The following is a 20,629-nucleotide window of genomic DNA, read 5'->3' as shown; positions in this document are numbered from 1 at the left end:
CACCTTGCAGGGTTGCCTCCGCCATCGGTGTGTGAATGTGTGAGTGAATGTGTGAGTGAATGGGTAAAATGTGAGTAACAAATTGTAAAGCGCTTTGGATAAAAGCGCTATATAAAAAAGCAGCCATTTACCATTTAGAGGAACTATAGGGTAACCTACAGTTTTGGCAAATAATAATAAGAAATTAATCAAAAATGTTTTGTTAACTAAGTAAAAATGTTTCATTATAAGTCTGACCATAAAGAGAGCAGGTAGTTATAAATTAGTAAAATATGATTTGAGTAAAGGGGGTGGGATTAAATAAGTATACTTCTTCCCACTCCTTTTCAAATATGTAATGACAAAATAAAGTTTTAAGTAATTTTTTTTTATACAATTATATATTTGGATATCTGTACTTTGTTGTTTGTTGTTGTTTGTTTGTTTGTTGTTGCATATTTGAAATACACTTCAATCAATCAATCATTACTTCATTATTGGAATGGGACGTGGTCAAAACTTAAAAACTCAGTACAGGCCTGAGTATCAATAGTTAAGATGGATGTTTTACCTAGAATCAACTTCTTCAGCTCAATGCTACCATTACCCCCCCCCCCCCCCCCCCCCTGCTGGTTACTGGAAAAAATTACACTCCACCGCATATAAATTTATTTGGAACAACAAACCTCCACGAATTAAAAGATCCACAGCACAGAGAAACAAAGCAGACGGAGGTTTAGCATTTCCAGACTTCTACCACTATTTTAAAGCGTTCTCTTTAAGACCACTGATCACCTGGTTTGATTCTCAAGCATCTGTATCCTGGAGAACATTAGAAGAAAACATAGTGGCACCACAGAGACTGCAGGATGTAGTATATGTAACGGGGAAGTCCGTGGGTATGTCCACAGTCACGGAAACAGGTGTGTTGACGAGTGACTGTGGCAGTGCGGGCTGGTAAATTAAACTCACTTCCCCATAACAGGGTTAACAGACGCATAGGTACGGTAGTTAGGAGTGAATTCACTTCTTAGTGCAGCGGCCTGTGTCGTCGCCCGCGGACGCGGGAGCCCCCTGTTCAACTCCCCCTCGGGAAATTCACATTTAACATCAAACACAACGCAGACCCAATATGATCCGTCACAGTGGTGCCCAGTGACCCGGATGTCCTGAGGGGCGTGAGTTTAGGGAGGTGAGTGTAACGGGGAAGCCCGTGGGTATGTCCACAGTCACGGAAACAGGTGTGTTGACGAGTGACTGTGGCAGTGCGGGCTGGTAAATTAAACTCACTTCCCCATAACAGGGTTAACAGACGCATAGGTACGGTAGTTAGGAGTGAATTCACTTCTTAGTGCAGCGGCCTGTGTCGTCGCCCGCGGACGCGGGAGCCCCCTGTTCGACTCCCCCTCGGGACATTCACATTTAACATCAAACACAACGCAGACCCAATATGATCCGTCACATATACACCAACTTATCAATTAAGCAATGCAACTTGAAATTTGGCCCTCTTATTACACATGTGATCCGGATATGGCGTGACACACAGAAAACATTTACTAACTAACATAAATGGCATAGACACTCTCCCATATTTAATAACAATGCACTCCTTATTGGACAACGACCTATAAGATTTCCCAAATGGGAAAAGAATGGCATACATACATTGGGAGATATCTTCAACAACCGGGGTTTCTGTAGCTATCAAGATATACATAACCAATTTAACTTCACCAGTTCCACATATTATTTCTATAGACAGTTAGTCTTCTATTAGCATGTTTGAAGGCTCATGGAGTCCCATTAAAGGTACCACTTGAGCACCACAGATATCACAAATTATTTTATGAAAGGGAGACATCGAGAGGATTTGTCTCGGAATTTTACCGTCACTTACTTACTTCTTCGTATGAAGTCCTTCCCCTAGACTCAGTTTGGAGGAAGGATATACCAGACTTGGAAGTAGATTTTGATTGGGCTGAAGTCTGGGCAAACGTTCGGCTGTCACGTAACCCGGATCATCAAACAGATTAATCTTAATTTTATTCATAGGACTTACCTAACTCCTATTCGACTGAACCGTATGGGGCTTAAACAAAACTCTCGATGTTCCTTATGTACAAACGGTGATAGTGGTAAATTTATGCATATGTATTGGGAATGCCCGCCTGTTAAGATATTTTGGGAAGAAATAACCACACTATTATCAGGATTTTTATTTTTGACAATACCTGTAATGCCTTCTGTATTGTTGCTGAATGATGTCTCTCAGTTATCACACTCTGTACATGTAAAGAGGCTAATCTTGGCTAGTCTTACGGCTGCCAAAAAGCTAATAGCATCACGCTGGATTCAACCTGATAAAATGTGCCGGAGGGTATGGATTCTTACCTATCTTGATGTGATTTATCTAGAGATATCTACCGCACGAATTCTAGGTGTTAATGAAGCCAGCATAGCAATCTGGTCAGAAGTGGTGGAGAGGATAAAGCATTATATGAACTTTTAATCCTTGGTATCAAATGGAATAATGGATGTATCCAAGGGGGGTCCGGGGGGGGGGGGGGGGGGGGGGGGGGGGTAGAACGAGCAGGAGCATTTATGTGTTGTATTGTATTGTAATTAATCTGTGTATATCTTTAATCTTTAATCTACATCTATTTTAATTTAAAAAACCGGGCTGTCATTATTGTTAGTATTATGTCGGTAATAGCCCTGTGATTTATAGTGGATTTCTACTGTAAATGTTTGTATGTCATGTTTGTATGTCATGTCAAATTATTGGAATGGACCTCTGGATCCTATGGCACACTAACCAATGATTGGATTACACTTAATGCTAGTGTTTATTTAACTTGGTAGATCTGGTTTTGGCTTCAGGGGACATTGAAATTAGGTGCCTGGTTCAATTTAGAGCACTGGCGACCAAGCAGGTCACTTTAAAATAGTTTGAGTGTTTGTTGAGGAAAGACTAGCTTTTGTTTGAGTGTTTGAATATTTGTGTTTATGTACCTGTTCATCTGTAGATTTATGTATCTGGCTGCTATGACAATTTAATTTCCCTTCTGGGATTAATAAAGTCAACTACCTCTTTATATCTATTTATCTAATTGAATGGATCCATCATCTGATCCATCATCACCCAATTTTTGTGGGATGAATATGCCAACTCATACAGTTGCAGATTATTCTTGTGTATGATGTATTGACGAAGGGATATATACGAAGGGATATGAGGGATTTGTAGGTATTGACAAAGTAAGACCGAAATACAGAAATACAGGAGTCTGCCAGTCTGGTTATAACAATGTATTATGTGCTCATAGGAGAGATAACATAATCTGAGAGTCTAGTATGGTCTGTCTCAGAGTGATGAGGTCTCAACAACCCTTTATAAGAGTCTAGTATGGTCTGTCTCAGAGTGGTGAGGTCTCAACAACCCTTTATAAGAGTATGGTCTGTCTCAGAGTGGTGAGGTCTCAACGTCCTTTTATAAGAGTCTAGTATGGTCTGTCTCAGAGTGATGAGGTCTCAACAACCCTTTATAATAGTCTAGTATGGTCTGTCTCAGAGTGGTGAGGTCTCAACAACCCTTTATAAGAGTATGGTCTGTCTCAGAGTGGTGAGGTCTCAACGTCCTTTTATAAGAGTCTAGTATGGTCTGTCTCAGAGTGATGAGGTCTCAACAACCCTTTATAAGAGTCTAGTATGGTCTGTCTCAGAGTGGTGAGGTCTCAACAACCCTTTATAAGAGTCTAGTATGGTCTGTCTCAGAGTGGTGAGGTCTCAACGTCCTTTTATAAGAGTCTAGTATGGTCTGTCTCAGAGTGGTGAGGTCTCAATGACCCTTTATAAGAGTCTAGTATGGTGGGCGGCTGGGTGGCGCAGCGGACAATGTGCTCGTCACCAACGCAAGAGACACCGGGTTCGAATCCGGCTGTCGGTGTTGCCTCCGGCTTGGGCCGGCCGTCATACTAACTCAATTGGCAGAGTTAGCGGGTGGGAAGTCGAAGGATGGTAGTCTGGTCGTTGTGAACAGCGACTCCTACAGGTCGGTTGGGGCGCCTGCACAGCAAAGTCAGGAAAATGGCGGGGGCAGTGTGAGCCTCCTACACGTTACTCCTCGCCAAATGAGCTGGCAGGTGAAAAGATGTGACAGGCTGCCTCCACATGTATCGGAGGGGACATGTGATGCAAGGCTTCTATCCTCCCTACAACCGGCCAGTGGGGGGCATATGCGAGCAACGATCAGGACAGGGGAGGGAGAATTGGCACGAGAGGTAAATTGGGATGGGGAGAAAAATCACAGAAAAAAAAGGAGGCGAAATAGTAGATAAAAGAAAAGAGTCTAGTATGGTTTGTCTCAGAGTGATGAGGTCTCAGTGACACTTTATAAGAGTCTAGTATGGTCTGTCTCAGAGTGGTGAGGTCTCAATGACCCTTTATAAGAGTCTAGTATGGGTGGATACAAGGCTCATTCTGCTAGTGGCTTCGGGAAGTCTGATCATGCGGCCATCTTTCTTTCACCAAAATATAAACAAAGAATCAAGAGCACTCCGGTAGTCTCGCGAGAGGTGCAGAAATGGGATGTGGAGTCAGAGGAGACGCTCCAAGCTGCGCTTGAATGCACAGACTGGAGTGTATTCCGTGACACAGATAACATTAATGTCTACACGGAGACAGTGCTGGACTTTGTTCGTACTTTGGTGGAAGAAACAATCCCCACTACCACAATTAAAGTTTACCCAAATCAAAAACCCTGGGTAGACAAATCCGTCCGTGAAGCTCTGAAAGCGCGCACCACAGCATACAACGACGGCCTGGTGGCAGGCAACATGAATGACCACAAGGTGGCGCGATACAACGTAAGGAGGACAGTAATAGAGGCAAAACGGCGCTACAGGGATAAAATTGAACTCCAGTTTGAACAGGCTGACTCCAGAGCTATGTGGCAGGGCCTCAAAACGATGACAGACTACAAAGGCACCTCCCTCAAACTGAACAGTGACATCTCCTTAGCAAATGATCTCAATACCTTCTATGCAAGGTTTGAGGCTAGTAATAACACCAGCCTACAAGCCACGGCAATGGGGGGGGGGGGGTCTGCTGATGGAGACTCAGTGTTCAGGGTAACAGAGCATGAGGTGAGGCGGACCTTTAAAAAAGTGAATATCAGGAAGGCAGCAGGACCGGACGGCATCCCTGGCCGCGTCCTAAAAGTCTGTGCCGACCAACTGGCCCCGGTATTCACTGACATATTTAACCTGTCCTTAGAACAGGCTGTCATCCCCACCTGCCTGAAGAAGTCCACCATTATCCCTGTACCTAAGAAATCCAAGCCTGCTTGCCTCAACGACTACCGCCCTGTAGCTCTCACCTCCATAGCCATGAAGTGCTTTGAGAAGCTAGTAAAGGGCTACATCTGCTCCTCCCTCCCCATCAACCTGGACCCCCTGCAATTTGCATACCGCCCCAACAGGTCCACGGAGGACGCCATAGCCCATGTGCTGCACACAGCAGCATCACACCTGGACAAGAGGAAGGGGAACTATGTGAGAATGCTATTCAGCTCGGCATTCAATACCATAGTCCCCTCCAAACTCATAGCCAAGCTCAGGGACCTGGGCTTGAACTATGATCTCTGCCAGTGGGTCTTGGACTTCCTGACGGGCAGACCCCAGGTGGTGAGAGCAGGCAACTGCACCTCCTCATCCATCACCCTCAACATAGGGGCCCCCCAGGGCTGTGTTCTGAGTCCCCTCCTCTACTCCCTGTACACACACGACTGTGTGGCTCAGCGGAGTAACAACACAATCATCAAATTTGCTGACGACACAGTAGTGGTGGGCCTGATCTCTGCAAACGACGAGAGGGCCTACCTGGAAGAGGTCAAGGTCCTGGCGGGATGGTGCCAGGAGAACAGCCTCTCCCTGAACGTCAGCAAAACAAAGGAGATGATTGTGGACTTCAGGAGGTCGGGGGTCAAGGACTACAGCCCCCTCAGCATCGACGGGGCACCAGTTAAGAGAGTGAACAGCTTTAAGTACCTCGGAGCCCACATATCCGAGGACTTGACATGGACCACACACATTGACAGTGTTGTGAAGAAGGCACAACAGGCGCCTAAGGAAGTTCCAAGTCAGTCAGAAGATCCTTAAGAACTTCTACTCATGTACAATAGAGAGCATCCTGACTGGCAACATCACCTCCTGGTTTGGGAATAGCACTGCACAAGACCGAAGCAGACTACAAAGAGTGACACGTTCAGCCGAACGCACAATTGGAGGGGGGCTCCCCACCCTCCAGAACATTTACAACAAGCGGTGCAGGGGTAAGGCTAAGAGAATCATCAAGGACTCCAGCCACCCGAACAACTGCCTCTTTGAACTGCTGCGGTCAGGCAAGCGATACCGGAGTTTCAAGGCGAGCACAGAAAGACTCAGAAGAAGCTTCTATCCCCAGGCCATCAGGCTGCTCAACGAACAATAAACACTATACAACAACCATCAAATGCACACAGCACACACATCCACACTCACACACTCACTTTAAACAAACAACACACTGCAGCACCCACTCTCCACACTTTAGATCACCTAAACACACTTTATATTTATTGATAAAGGATTTGCACTACAACTCGTACACCTTACTGTAAATTGTACCTAAATTGTACCTCATCCCATTTCTGCTTTGCACTATATAGTATTGTATATTAGTACACTGCATAGTATATTGTATATTATATGGTAACTCAGTTACGTCTATTCTGCATCGAACATTGTACATATGTCTATACTGAACACTGTGACCTCATTTTTTACTTCTAATTTACATGCTATACTATGTTATTTCGTACTTATCTTGTCTAGCACAGTCTCTGGAGCGTAACAGTAAGAAGCATTTTGTATAAAAGTATTCTGTACTTCTGTATGACAACTATTAAAGAAACTTGAGAAACTTGAAACTTGGTCTGTCTCAGAGTGGTGAGGTCTCAGTGACGCTTTATAACAGGGAAATTTTACCTTCTACTAACCATCCATCGGGTGCCACTGTGTTTGGGCGCCCTTTTTTCTTTTTTAGAAGATGGTGGAACTAGCTGTCCTAACAGGACTCTATCAGTCTGAATGCTAATCAATATTTGGACAAGTGAGTACATATAGGCAAGACAGACAGAGAGAGAATGAATGTGTGAGTGTGCGTTGACAGTATGTAATACAACAACTGTCCTCCCAGACAATTCCAGCCTGAGCTGGAGAATAGGATCACTGCCGAGACTGAGCAGAGAGAGCAGCATCCTGACCAGAGCCAGCCATGTCTACCACAACACACTAAGGTACACTATTCTACCACAACACACTAAGGTACAATATTCTACCACAACACACTAAGACACAATTTTCTACCACAACACACTAAGACATATTGTATCGTAAATATACTTACTTTTTTTTTACTTTTTTGTTTTTTTACTTTTTTAGGGCGGCTGGGTAGCGCAGTGGAGAATGCACTCGCCTACCACCGCAGAGAATCTGGGATCGAATCCAGCTGTCAGCGGTACCTCCGGCTTGGTCAGTTGTCCTTACTAACACAATTGGCAGTGTTAGCGGGTGGGAAGCCGGTGGGGTGTATGTCCTGGTCGTTGTAAACTGCGGTTCCTACTGGTCAGTCGGGCACCTGTTTGCGTGAATACTTTCCCTAAGCCAGTTGTCCTTCCGCGTTTGGTTTGCGCGATCTGATTGGCCACTGATGCTTCTCTCAGCGCCCAATCGTGTTACTCCTAACAATCGCGCCTAGCTTTCAGTTTCACAGCCCAAGTCCTTCAGTCCGACAACATCACATCAATATAAATAACGTATTGTTTTCATCTGTCTATATTAACGTAACTAGCTATCAGAACTTTCAGCTCCACAAGTCCGTCGCATCAGCTACCTACCTGCATGCGCTACCTACCTGCATCAATATACTACTAACTATCAACTAACTCGATATATGCCGTGCATCAATATACTGCTACCGCCGTGCATCGCTATACTGCTACCGCAGTGCATCAATATACTAACTATATACTGCTACCGCCATGCATCAATATACTAACTATATACTGCTACCGCCGTGCATCAATATACTAACTATATACTGCTACCGCCGTGCATCGCTATACTGCCGCTGCCGTGCATCAATATACTAACTAAGATGGACGATCACTGCTATTCAGCCAAGCCAAAGCAGAGGTACATTTTAGTACATAGTTATTATAACAGCTAAGGGGTGTTGTTAATGCATTTTATTCTAAAACCTGGTGTGCTGTAGGCTAAATCAATTATTTATATTGATGTGATGTTGTCGGACTGAAGGACTTGGGCTGTGGAACTGAAAGCTAGGTGCGATTGTTAGGAGTAACGCGATTGGGCGCTGAGAGAAGCGTCAGTGGCCAATCAGATCGCGCAAACCAAACGCGGAAGGACAACTGGCTTAGGGAAAGTATTCACGCCGCCTGTTCAGCAGGGAGGGGTTCGGGGGGAAATAGCGTGAACCTCCGCACGCGTTACATTCCCCCAGTGAGACTCCTTGCTGTCAGGTGAAAAGAAGCGGCTGGCTGACTCCACATGTATCGGAGGAGGCATGTGGTAGTTCTACACCCTCCCCAGGCCGACAGTGGGGCAATGCGCGCAACAACCAGGAAGGGAATTGGCATAACGATTAAATTGGGATGGGAGAAAAATATACAGAAAAAGTGAGAACAAAAAAATATTTAAAAAAAGAAATATATATATACTTACTTTTTTACTGTATGAAGCACACTCTCAGGAGCTCATACAGAACCAAGTATTTCACCGTAAAGTACATGTATTTTACTAACTAATAAACAAACTTACAATATTCTACCACAACACACTAAGATACAATATTCTACCACAACACACTAAGGTACAATATTCTACCACAACACACTAAGATACAATATTCTACCACAACACACTAACACACCGGGAGTACTCTCACATAGTCGCCATTGTTGTTTACATCCCCCCTCGCGCTGTCCCGGCAGTGGCGTGTGATGTCATCGAGATTTCAGACTCAGCATCCTGATGCATTCATCCTGATCTCAGGTGACTTTAACCATGTCAGCCTTGCCTCCCATCTAACTGGCTTTGTACAGTATGTTAATTGCCCCACAAGAGAGAACAACACACTTATCTGCTGTATGCAAATGCCAGGGAAGCATATACTGCCACAGCACTCCCACCAATTGGCAGATCAGATCACAATTTGGTTCACCTTCAGCCCTGCTACAAACCCTGTGTGCAGAGGCAGCCTGTAACCACTCGGACATTTAGGAAATGGTCACCAGAGGCCAGAGAGTCTCTGAGAGCCTGCTATGAGTGGACAGACTGGGATGTACTGCAGGACACAGAAGGGAATAAGGGGACCTTGGACATTGACAGGAAGGTTGACTGTACCACCAGTTACCTGACCTTCTGCAGGGACATGATTGTACCAGCAAGGACTGTGCGCTGTTTTCAAAATAACAATCCCTGGATCACCGCTGACCTTAAGAGGCTTGTTAATGAGAAAAAGGCTGCATTCAGGAAGGATGACATGGAGAGGCGCAAGCAGGTGCAACGGGAATTAAAGAGGAGTCTGAAGCAGGCCAAGGAGGACTATAAGAAGAAGGTGGAGAGGAAGCTGCAGCACAACAACACCAGAGAGGTGTGGAGGGGAATGAAAACCATCACCGGCTATAAGCAGGTAAACTGCCAGGCAGAGGGTGATGTGGACAAGGCCAACGAGTTTGCACCCGTGGGCGGAGAACAAAGGGATTTAGAATGTCTCCCAAATGCTCAGGAAGTCGCGCTTAAACTTACTTGCTAAACGTAATACGACTTGTAAATATGTTTAATTCTTGCTAGATGGTATGAATATAATTATCTCTGTTTGCCAGAGAACTACATCGCGTCACGAAACGCACATACACGCACACACAAGAGTGGCGTGTGCGATGTGAAAAGATGTTACACCCCGCAGAGGTGAGAGGTATCAGCCTACCCCCCATCCAAAACAGATTGGCTTTTCATTTTTTCAACAACATACATAGACAACATTCATAGACAATACACAGTACATAAATTAAAACAAATAGACAAAAATGAGTAAAGAAAAAGTGTGACATGGGTCCTTCGGTCCATTCTACATTTGCATTCATTATTTACATTTTTATTCATTTCCTTGTATCCTTTTCAAACCTCTGTGATGTCATTACTTCCCCTCCTGTATTCTTCCCATTTCCCCCATTTCCATTCAAACTTTTCTTCTTGCAGCCTCAGCAGATGTGTGATTCTCTCCATTTCCTGTATCCCCTCTACCAAATCTATCCATTGATCCTTTGTCGGCACTTCTACCTTGTACCACAGTTTAGTTAAAGCTTTCTTGGCTGCCACTATCAATATCTTAATCAAGTATTTGTCTTCCCCTTGGATTCCTTCTTGTTTTTTTTTTTTATTTGTCTTTTTCCCCCTCCATTTTCCTCCGATTTTCTCCCATCCCAATGTTAGTCGTATGCCAATTCCCAGTCCCTTCCTGGTCGCTGCGCTTTACCCCCCACAGTCAGATCATTTGGGAGAGTGGAGGCTACCACGTGCTTCCTCCGACACACGTCCAGCCAATCACCGCTTCTTTTCACCTGGCAGCGCGGATTCTCATTGAGAGGGCGTAGCGTGTGGGAGGACCACACTATCCCCCTCACGTCCAATCCGCGCTTAGCAGGCGCCCCGACCGAACTGTAGGAGTCGCTGTTTACAACGACCCGGACCCACCCCGCCAGCTTCTCCCACCCTCTGATACAGCCAATTGTATCAGGGCAGACGGCCAGCCAAGCTGGTGACAACCCCGGAGCTGTGAGCTGGATTCGAACAGGCGAACCAAGCTTGGATTCCTTCTTGTGACAGATTCCCCAAATACAACACTTGGCCTCCCTGGGGTATTTCGTATCCTATTATTTCATTTATTATCCCTCCTATCTCTTCCCAGTAGTGCCTTATCTTCTGACATCCCCAGAATATGTGTGTATGGTTCGCCCCTTCCTGTCCACACTCCCTCCAACATGTTTTCTTTGCTGGTGTGTAATTGCCCTGTATTTCTGGTGTTATAAAGTATCTAATTATATTTTTCCACCCAAACTCCCTCCATATCCTTGATCCTGTGGTTGTTTGTTGTGTCTTACATGTGTCATACCATTCCTCCTCTGTTATCTCTATTTCCAACTATCTTTCCCACTTTTCTTTTACATACAATGTTGTATTTCCCTTACTGTCCATTATTGCCTGATATAGTGCTGATATCACCCTCCCCTTCCATCCTTCGTATGACTTTACCATTATCTTAATTACCCCATTCTGTTCTTTGTCTCTATCTTGCTTTATTTCCTTGTTATAGTAGTCCCTAATCTGTAAATATCTAAAGTGGTCCCTATTCTCTAGTCCGTATCTTTCTTTCAATTTTTGTAGAGTCTGCATCTCCCCTCCTTCTGTCATCGTGCACATTGCTGTTATACCCCCCCGTTCCCACCTCTTGAACCCATGGTCTTCTATCCCTGGTCTGAATTTGTTGTCGTGTGCTATCCATCTCAGTATCTTAGATTCTTTTTCTAGCTTGTATTTCTTTACTATTGTGTTCCATATGTTTATAGTGAATCTGGTAATTGGATCTAGTAGTTGTTCCTGTCTTCTGAACAGCTCCCTATCTCCTATCAGTGCCTGCACTTTGAATCCCTCTCTTTTGGTTTCTATATCTTTCCATTTGGCCTCATAGTTCACATTGCACCAGCATGCTACTGTTCTAAGCTGTGCTGCATAGTAATAGCTTTCTAAACTGGGTACTGTCATCCCTCCTTTCTCCTTTGGTAATTGTAGAGTCACATATCTGATCCTTGGCCTTTTCCCCCCCCAAATGAATCTTGATATCTGTCTATCCCATTCCCTAAATTGTTTTTGTGGTATTAATATAGGTAGGGATTGAAATAGGTATAGTAACCTTGGTAATATGTTCATCTTAATGATTTCGATCCTTGAACTGAAATCTAGGGGCATCACCGTCCATCTTTCTAGATCTCTCTTGATTTTCTGATTTATCTGTGTATAGTTTGCATCGTATAGCCCCTCCACCCCTCTTGTGATGTTCACCCCTAGGTACTTGATCCTGTCCATGTCCCATTTGATTTTGTATTTTTCTTTGATCTCTATCGTTGGTGTGTAGTTCAGTGCTAATGTCTGTGTCTTCGTCACATTGATTGATTGATTGAAAAGTTTATTAACAGATTGCAGAATGGGTACAGTACAGTACAGCTCAATACATACAATTGTTAAGGGGATGCAGACCAGAGAAAGACTTTCATCTTGTTTACATCAGGGTCCCCCATTTTCAATTCATCATAACATATATGACATACATGACATACAGATAGACGGTACTGCTACATCTATACAGCTACATCTATACATTTATGACATATCAGATTTGCAAATACAGTACTGTTTGTGATACAAAAAGTGTCCAGAAAAAGAGTGTATATACATTTGACGTAGAAACTGTACATTGGAGGAGGTTGGGTGGGTGGGGTGGGGTTGGTGGGTGGGGGCTGTACATTGGAGGGGGGGGGACACTGTACTCTGTACATTGGAATACTGACAAAGCCATACTTGGTAATTTACTGTACAACTGGGTTAAGACATTTGTAGGGGCCAGTTTCGAATTGCAGTCTCCCGTAGGTGTTCTTTGAGAGTGTTTTTGAAAGTGGGTAGTGATTCACATTCCTTTACAGCTTTGGGTAGGGCGTTCCACATTGATGTGGCATAATTGCGAAACGTGTTTAGTCCCTTGTTTGAGCCGAATCTGGGTTTAACATGATTTGTGGAGCTCCCTCTGGTGTTGTGATCGTGGTATTCACTGACCTTTGGAAAGTATTTTGACATGTACATGGGTACCTTGATCGCGTAGTGTATCTTGTAGACCAGGCCCATTGCAAGTTGCTGTACTCTGTCGTCTACTCTAAGCCATCCTAGGTTAAGGGTACATTAAGTCTATACCCTGAGTAATATCCATATTCTGTCAGTAGATCCATCAGTGTCGGGAAGCTTGTGTCTGGTTGTCTCATATATACTATCACGTCGTCTGCGAATAATCCCAATTTATGTTCCGTCCCCCTTATCTCCACCCCTTTGATGTCTTTGGTCTGTCTAATTAGTTGGGCCAGTGGTTCGATGAATACATCGAAGAGCGTCGGCGAAAGACAACAACCCTGTCTGGTAGCTCTCTCTAGTTTAATCCGGTCCGTCAGACTACCATTCACCTTAATCCTAGCCGTCGGTTCTTGATATAATGCCCTAATTGTTTTCATAGCGTTTTTGTCTAATCCAAATCTCTCCAATACTTTATATAGAAATAGCCAGCTTACACTGTCGAAGGCTTTTTCTGCATCTAGGCCAGGGGTCGGGAACCTATGGCTCGCGAGCCATATATGGCTCTTCTGGTGACAGCATATGGCTCCCAGAATTTTTTTAGTAAAATTTTTTTTTTTTTTTTTTTTTTTTTTTTATACTTGTGATATTTCGTAATAATACTGTCATTTAAAAGTAAACAGAAATTAGTTTTGAAGATACAGCTAATAGTATCTGTAGCTGAAGATATAGCGAGCAGAGCTGGCGAGGGAACACAAGTGGACAGAAATAAAAAATCTTCAACCTGAAGACCAGCTGATTCTTAAAACTTGGAACGAGCTTCCTGTGACATACCACACAATGCAGCGTGAGTATTGCCGTATATTGACCATGTTTGGCTCTACATATGCATGTGGGCAGTCATTCTCGCATATGAGGAACATTAAGACCAACCTACGCTCACGTTTAACTGATGGAAGCCTCAACGCCTGCATGAAGCTCAATCTCACCACGTATGAACCAGATTACAAGGCCATCAGCAAAACCATGCAGCACCAGAAGTCGCATTAAAAGTAAGACATATTTAATTTATTATATGTTAAAAATACTATATGGCTCTCAATGAAATATATTTAGAAATATTTGGCTTTTATGGCTCTCCCAGTCAAAAAGGTTCCTGACCCCTGATCTAGGCTAACTAATACTGCACTTCCTCCTTCCTTTTGTATCTCCCCTACTATCTGCACTGTCTTCCTTATGTTATCCTGTGTCTGCCTTCCTTTAATGAATCCAGTCTGGTCTTTGTCTATTATATCTGTCATAAATGTCTCAAATCTTTTGGATATTATTGATGTATACATCTTGTAATCTACATTAAGTATGGACACAGCTCTGAAACTACTACACAGTTCTCTATCTTTCCCTTCTTTTGGAATTGTAGTAATTATGGCCTCTTTCCATGAAGGTGGCATTGTGCCTTTTTCCATTGTGTGTCTGAATGCTGCTTCTAACATGGGGCTCAGTTCCTGCCTAAATGTTTTGTAGAATTCCGAGGGGAATCCGTCGCTACCCGGTGACTTACTACTCTTTGCTCTACTGATCGCATTCCCCACTTCTTGTTCTGTGATTTCTGCATTTAATATTTCATTCTGTTCCTTCCCTATTGATGGTAAATCCAATTTTTCTAAAAAAAATTCTATCTCCTCCTCCCCTGCCGCTATCGGTTGTGTGTATAGTTTCCTATAATATTCTTCAAATGCCTTCTCTATTTCCGCTGGTTCTCTCAGTATTTTGTTTGTGTTTGTGTCCCTTATTGTGTGTATTGTGTTTATTTTTTGTTGTGTCCTAATTCGTCTAGCTAACAGTCTGGTCGCCCTCGGTCCTCCTTCATAGTTTCAAGTTTCAAGTTTCTTTAATAGTTGTCATACAGAAGTACAGAATACTTTCATACAAAATGCTTCTTACTGTTACGCTCCAGAGACTGTGCTAGACAAGATAGTATCAAATAACATAGTATAGCATGTAATTTAGAAGTAGAAAATGAGGTCACAGTGTTCAGTATAGACATATGTACAATGTTCGATGCAGAATAGACGTAACTGAGTTACCATATAATATACAATACTATGCAGTGTACTAATGTACAATACTCTATAGTGCAAAGCAGAAATGGGATGAGGTACAATTTAGGTACAATTTACAGTAAGGTGTACGAGTTGCAGTGCAATCCTTCATCAATAAATATAAAGTGTGGGGAGTGGGTGCTACAGTGTGTTTGTTTAAAGTGAGTGTGTGCTATAAAGTGTGAGGTGCTACAGTGTGTTTGTTTAAAGTGAGTGTGTGCGTGTGGATGTGTGTGCTATGTGCGTTTGATGGTTGTTGTTGTGTAGTGTTCATTGTTCGTTTAGCAGCCTGATGGCCTGGGGATAGAAGCTTCTTCTGAGTCTTTCTGTGCTCGCCTTGAGACTCCGGTATCGCTTGCCTGACCGCAGCAGTTCAAAGAGGCAGTTGTTCGGGTGACTGGAGTCTTTAATGATTCTCTTAGCCTTGCCCCTGCACCGCTTGTTGTAAATGTTCTGGAGGGTGGGGAGCCCCCCTCCAATTGTGCGTTCGGCTGAACGTGTCACTCTTTGTAGTCTGCTTCGGTCTTGTGCAGTGCTATTCCCAAACCAGGAGGTGATGTTGCCAGTCAGGATGCTCTCTATTGTACATGAGTAGAAGTTCTTAAGGATCTTCTGACTGACTTGGAACTTCCTTAGGCGCCTGAGGAAGTAGAGGCGTTGTCGTGCCTTCTTCACAACACTGTCAATGTGTGTGGTCCATGTCAAGTCCTCGGATATGTAGGCTCCGAGGTACTTAAAGCTGTTGACTCTCTCAACCGGTGCCCCGTCGATGCTGAGGGGGCTGTAGTCCTTGACCCCCGACCTCCTGAAGTCCACAATCATCTCCTTTGTTTTGCTGACGTTCAGGGAGAGGCTGTTTTCCTGGCACCATCCCGCCAGGACCTTGACCTCTTCCAGGTAGGCCCTCTCGTCGTTGGCAGAGATCAGGCCCACCACCACTGTGTCGTCAGCAAATTTGATGATTGTATTGCTACTCCGCTGAGCCACACAGTCGTGTGTGTACAGGGAGTAGAGGAGGGGACTCGGAACACAGCCCTGGGGGGCCCCTATGTTGAGGGTGATGGATGAGGAGGTGCAGTTGCCTGCTCTCACCACCTGGGGTCTGCCCGTCAGGAAGTCCAAGACCCACTGGCAGAGGTCATAGTTCAAGCCCAGGTCCCTGAGCTTGGCTATGAGTATGGAGGGGACTATGGTATTGAATGCCGAGCTGTAGTCGATGAATAGCATTCTCACATAGTATGTCTGTTTCATGTATCTAGCTTTCTTCTCTATTTCTGACAGCAGCTCCCTGTTTATCTGTCCTCTAACTTCCTTAACCTCTCTAAGTGTCTTCTGGTTCTTTGAGCTTTGGTGTTCTTTCTCTAATTCTTTCAGCTTCTTTATCAAGTTCTGGTATGTCCCTATTCTAGCCTTCTTGAGTAATGCCGTCTTTGCTATCAATTTTCCCCGTATTACTACCTTTAGTGCATCCCATAAAATGTTTGGATCTACCTCCCCATTATCGTTCACTTCTCTATATCTAATTATGTCTTCCTTCACCTGGTTAACCAAACCTTTGTTGTTCAATAGTCCTACATTCAGTCTCCAAACTGTATTCCTCCATCTACTTTTAAGATTTACTGTCAGATATATTGCGCTATGATCTGAAATATCCGTCACTCCTATCCTGCAATCTTCCACCCGATATCTGTCCCCTGTTGTCATGAGAAAATAGTCTATCCTTGAATATGTTGTGTGCGGGTGTGAATAGTGCGTATATTCTCTATCTAGCGTGTTCATTGCTCTCCATATGTCTATGATTCCTAATTCTGCCATATGTATATTCATATATTTGCTAATGTTTGTCCTCCATTTCTTTGTGCTAGTCGTGTCTATGTCATAATTCAGTACCACATTGAAATCACCTATACAGATCAGGACCCCCTCCCCTTCCAACGCTATAATATCAAAGATTGTTTCAAATAGATATTTCTCACTGTCCGGTGGAGCATATACATTTATTAGTGTTACCATTTGACCTTCCATTTTCCCCTTGACCAACACATACCTTCCCTCCTTGTCCCTTATTTCCTTGATCATCTCAAATTTCACTGTGTTCTTAATTAGTATAGCTACTCCTCTTCTAAGGTTCTGTTTAAAAGAACTATAGAACAGATTTTCATACCCGAATCTCTTCAGCTTTTCATGTTCTTGTGATATAAGATGCGTTTCTTGCAAGAAAATGACCTGCGCCTCTTCTTTTTTAAGTTTCGTCATCACCTTACTCCTCTTTATCGGGTTATTCATACCATTCACATTTAACGACATCATCTTTACACCCTTAACTCGTGTCATATTTCTTTTCCAATTGTTCTCCCGTTCTACCCATGTCACATAAAATAATATTTGTGGTTGTAGCCTCTGCTATCTCCTTTTGACTTACATACATATTTACATAATAAACATCAACATCAAAATTCACTCTTTGAACTTCCATGGCATTTGAGGGTCCTATTCGTTCCCCTCTTTTCCCCGCTGGTGGGTGGGGAGTAGTGGCTCTCCTAGTGAGAGGGCCCTCCCTAGTGGCTACATTGAGCGCACTATATATGTCCAGCTCTGTGTGTGGCTTGACCGAGCTCCCGGTCAAAAAGCTCTGCTTTAGTCACTTTCATGTTCCCGTCTAACTGTGTTATGCGACATGTGTTTTCCTGAGTCCCTTTAATGTCCGTCTCCATATATCTCTTGAATGCACAATTGCACATGTCCCTTTTTTTTATCACTTTCGGTTTAATTATCCCCCATGTATTTTGTCATCTTCTTCCTGCCTAACAAGTCTCTTTCATGTTTTCACTCTCTTGCATTATGTGCGTCATACGTATATCAGTCCAATGTGCTTCGAATCTCTATGCCTTCCTTTCTAAATGTTGGTCTAACTATAATTATCTCGTATGCACTTTACTATCTTGTCACTATCTATTTTGTGTGTGTGCATTGTACTCATCCTCCCTTTGATCACCGTCTCGTCTCCTCTCCGCCCCCTTTCTCCGTGTCCTTGCGTCCTTCTTCTCAGTTGATCTGCTTTGAATCGATTCAGATCCCCTTCACCTTCCCGTTCTCCTCGTCTCCTCCTTGTCCCCCGCCGACCCTGGTCCATCTCCTCGCCTTCTCCAACCTCTGCAGCAGTGTAGGTCTCTCGTCTCCTCCCCCCGGCACCTTCCATCCTCTCTGGTTCATATCCCTCGCCGCCTCCCGCACGTCGCCGTACACCTTTGCGCCTTCCTTCCAATGAACCTTCAGCGTGGTCATTGGTGATTGAAATCTGATTCCGCCTTCCTTCAGAGATTTTTTAATCTGAACATAGCTCCGACGCTTTACCGCCACCTCTGTTCCATAATCATGGTCAAAAGTTACTCTCTGACCCCCCACCTCCATCTTCTTCTGCCAGGCTGCTCTAAGAATGTTCTCTTTCACCTCGAATTCCAAGAAGTTTACTATAACTGCTCTCTGTGGTTTGTCCTCCCCCGGCTTCGGCGCCAGAGTCCTGTGCGCTCTCTGAATCCCTGTCTTGTCGAGGGCTGTCATTTTTTATTCTCTTCGAATTAGGCTGTCCACATATTTGATCATCGAATCTCCTTCCATCCCCTCTTTCAGACCCCATATTCGTATGTTGTTTCTCCTCGACCTCCAAGTCCATTAGCTTTTCTCTCAGCATGTTCTGTTGTTCGAGTGTCCCTTTTAGAATATCATGCATTTCTGTATTCCATTCTTCCGTATCGGCCGTCCTTTCTTCCAACATCTTTATGTCTTTCTCTTGCTCTTGTATTTTTCCGTTCATTGCCTCGAGTCCTTTATCCATTTCCCCTCTGAGCTCGTCCTGTCCCCTCTTCAACTCTTCCCTCAGTCCATCAATGCTGTCTTGGATATTCTGCGTGCTCGTCTGGTTAGCCATTGCGCTAGCTTGTATGCTAGTTTGTAGCTCTTGTTGGCTAGCCAGCGCGCTAGCTTGCACGTTCCTCGTGTTAGCCTGTGCGCTAACTTGTATGCTATCTTGTATAGCTTGAATAGCCTTTGCATTAGCCTGCACGTTAGCTTGTAGCTCTCGGTTAGCCTTAGCTTGTAGCTCCTGTCCAGCCAGCATGGTCGCTTGTATTCTTGCTAACCAGGCGGGCTCCACGGGGGCTCCTTCCCTGCCTCCCTGCGTCACGCTCGCCTGAGCCATTTCTTCCGTCATTTCCTCGAGTTTAGATTTTTCCTCCGGTGTTTGTACGTCTTCTGGGGTCTTATTTCTCTCACTTTTTCTCGTGCACATCCTTCCTTTTCTCTTATATCTTTGAATTTTCACCTTTTATTCTGTTTTAGACGGTTTTACTTCCCTTTCTCGAATTATTTGACCGGGAGCTCTTTCAGTGGTCTCCTATCCACCCATCTCAAAACCGGAAGTCCCAGATTGGCTTTTCTGTTCTGCTTTTTTTTTTATTCTGGAGCATATGAGCAAATTCAGTAACTTTCTGAACTTGTAAGTCACTTTGGATAAAAGCGTCAGCTAAATGACTAAATGTAAATGTACATGTACATATCCCTTATTAAAACGAACAGCCTGGAAAAAAACAATAGCCGGATTGGATACCGGTGTCTCTCGCTTTGGTGACGAGTGCTTAGACCGCTGCGCCACCCAGCCGCCCCTGTCAGCATTACTTTTCAACCTTACAATAGACTGGGTTATGAGGAGAACCACAGAAGACAAAGCAAGAGGGATTTGTTGGACCCTCTATTCCACCATTGAAGACCTTGACTTTGCGGATGACCTAGCCCTTCTGTCACATACACACACACATCTCCAGGAAAAGACAGACAGACTCCAACACTATGGCCATCAAGTTGGACTGATTGTAAACAACAATAAAACCAAAGTCATGCCCATCAACACCAATACACCAACACATATAACAATAGAAGAACAGGTCTATTTCACATACCTTGGAAGCATCATTCACCATGATGGGGGAGCAAGTAAGGACATCCAAAACCGGATTAACAAAGCATACACAACCTTCATAAAACAAATCTGGAAGTCAAGCCAATACAGCACCAAAACAAAACTCTGGATCTACCAAAGCTGCGTACTCTCAACACTACTATACGGTGCAGAATGATGGAAAACCACAGAAAGCGACATCCATAAATTATCCACTTTCCACACCTCATGCCTGCGCAAAATCCTGCATATATTCTGGCCCAAGATCATCTCCAACAATAACCTCCTCAACATTACCCAACAAGATGACATGCACTGTATAATTAATAAATGAAGGTGGACCTGGATTGGCCATGTACTCAGAATGGACACCAACGCGATCCCAAGAGTCGCATTACACTGGACCCCAGAAGGCAAAAGAAAGAAAGGGAGGCCTAAAACGACTAATCAATGAGTTAATTACATTGACAACATTGTAATTGTTTCCCACATGCAGTCATGCAGAAAGACCTCTTTAAATCTACTGCTTACCAAGTTTCAAGTTTTGTTTTATTTGTCACATATAAAGTACATGTACATTACAGTGAAATGCTTGGTTCTGTATGAGCCCCCTGAGAATGTGCTTCATACAGTAA

General features: G+C 43.9%; 1 protein-coding gene across 1 annotated transcript in view; it reads left to right on the top strand.

Moving 5' to 3' along the window:
- The window catches only part of fhad1 (forkhead-associated (FHA) phosphopeptide binding domain 1), a gene marked incomplete at its 3' end in the record, with an annotated part of 78,015 nt that overhangs the window by 33,370 nt on the left and 24,016 nt on the right, over positions 1–20,629 (top strand). Inside the window, exon 21 of the mRNA XM_084323077.1 lies at positions 7,219–7,318. Coding sequence (XP_084179203.1) covers positions 7,219–7,318 — 100 coding nt within the window. The remainder of the gene's footprint in view (positions 1–7,218; positions 7,319–20,629) is intronic.

This window comes from Notolepis coatsorum, assembly GCF_963971535.1.
Source record: "Notolepis coatsorum genome assembly, chromosome: 10".
NCBI classification, from domain to species: domain Eukaryota; kingdom Metazoa; phylum Chordata; class Actinopteri; order Aulopiformes; family Paralepididae; genus Notolepis; species Notolepis coatsorum.
This window is presented reverse-complemented; position numbering and strand designations above follow the sequence as displayed.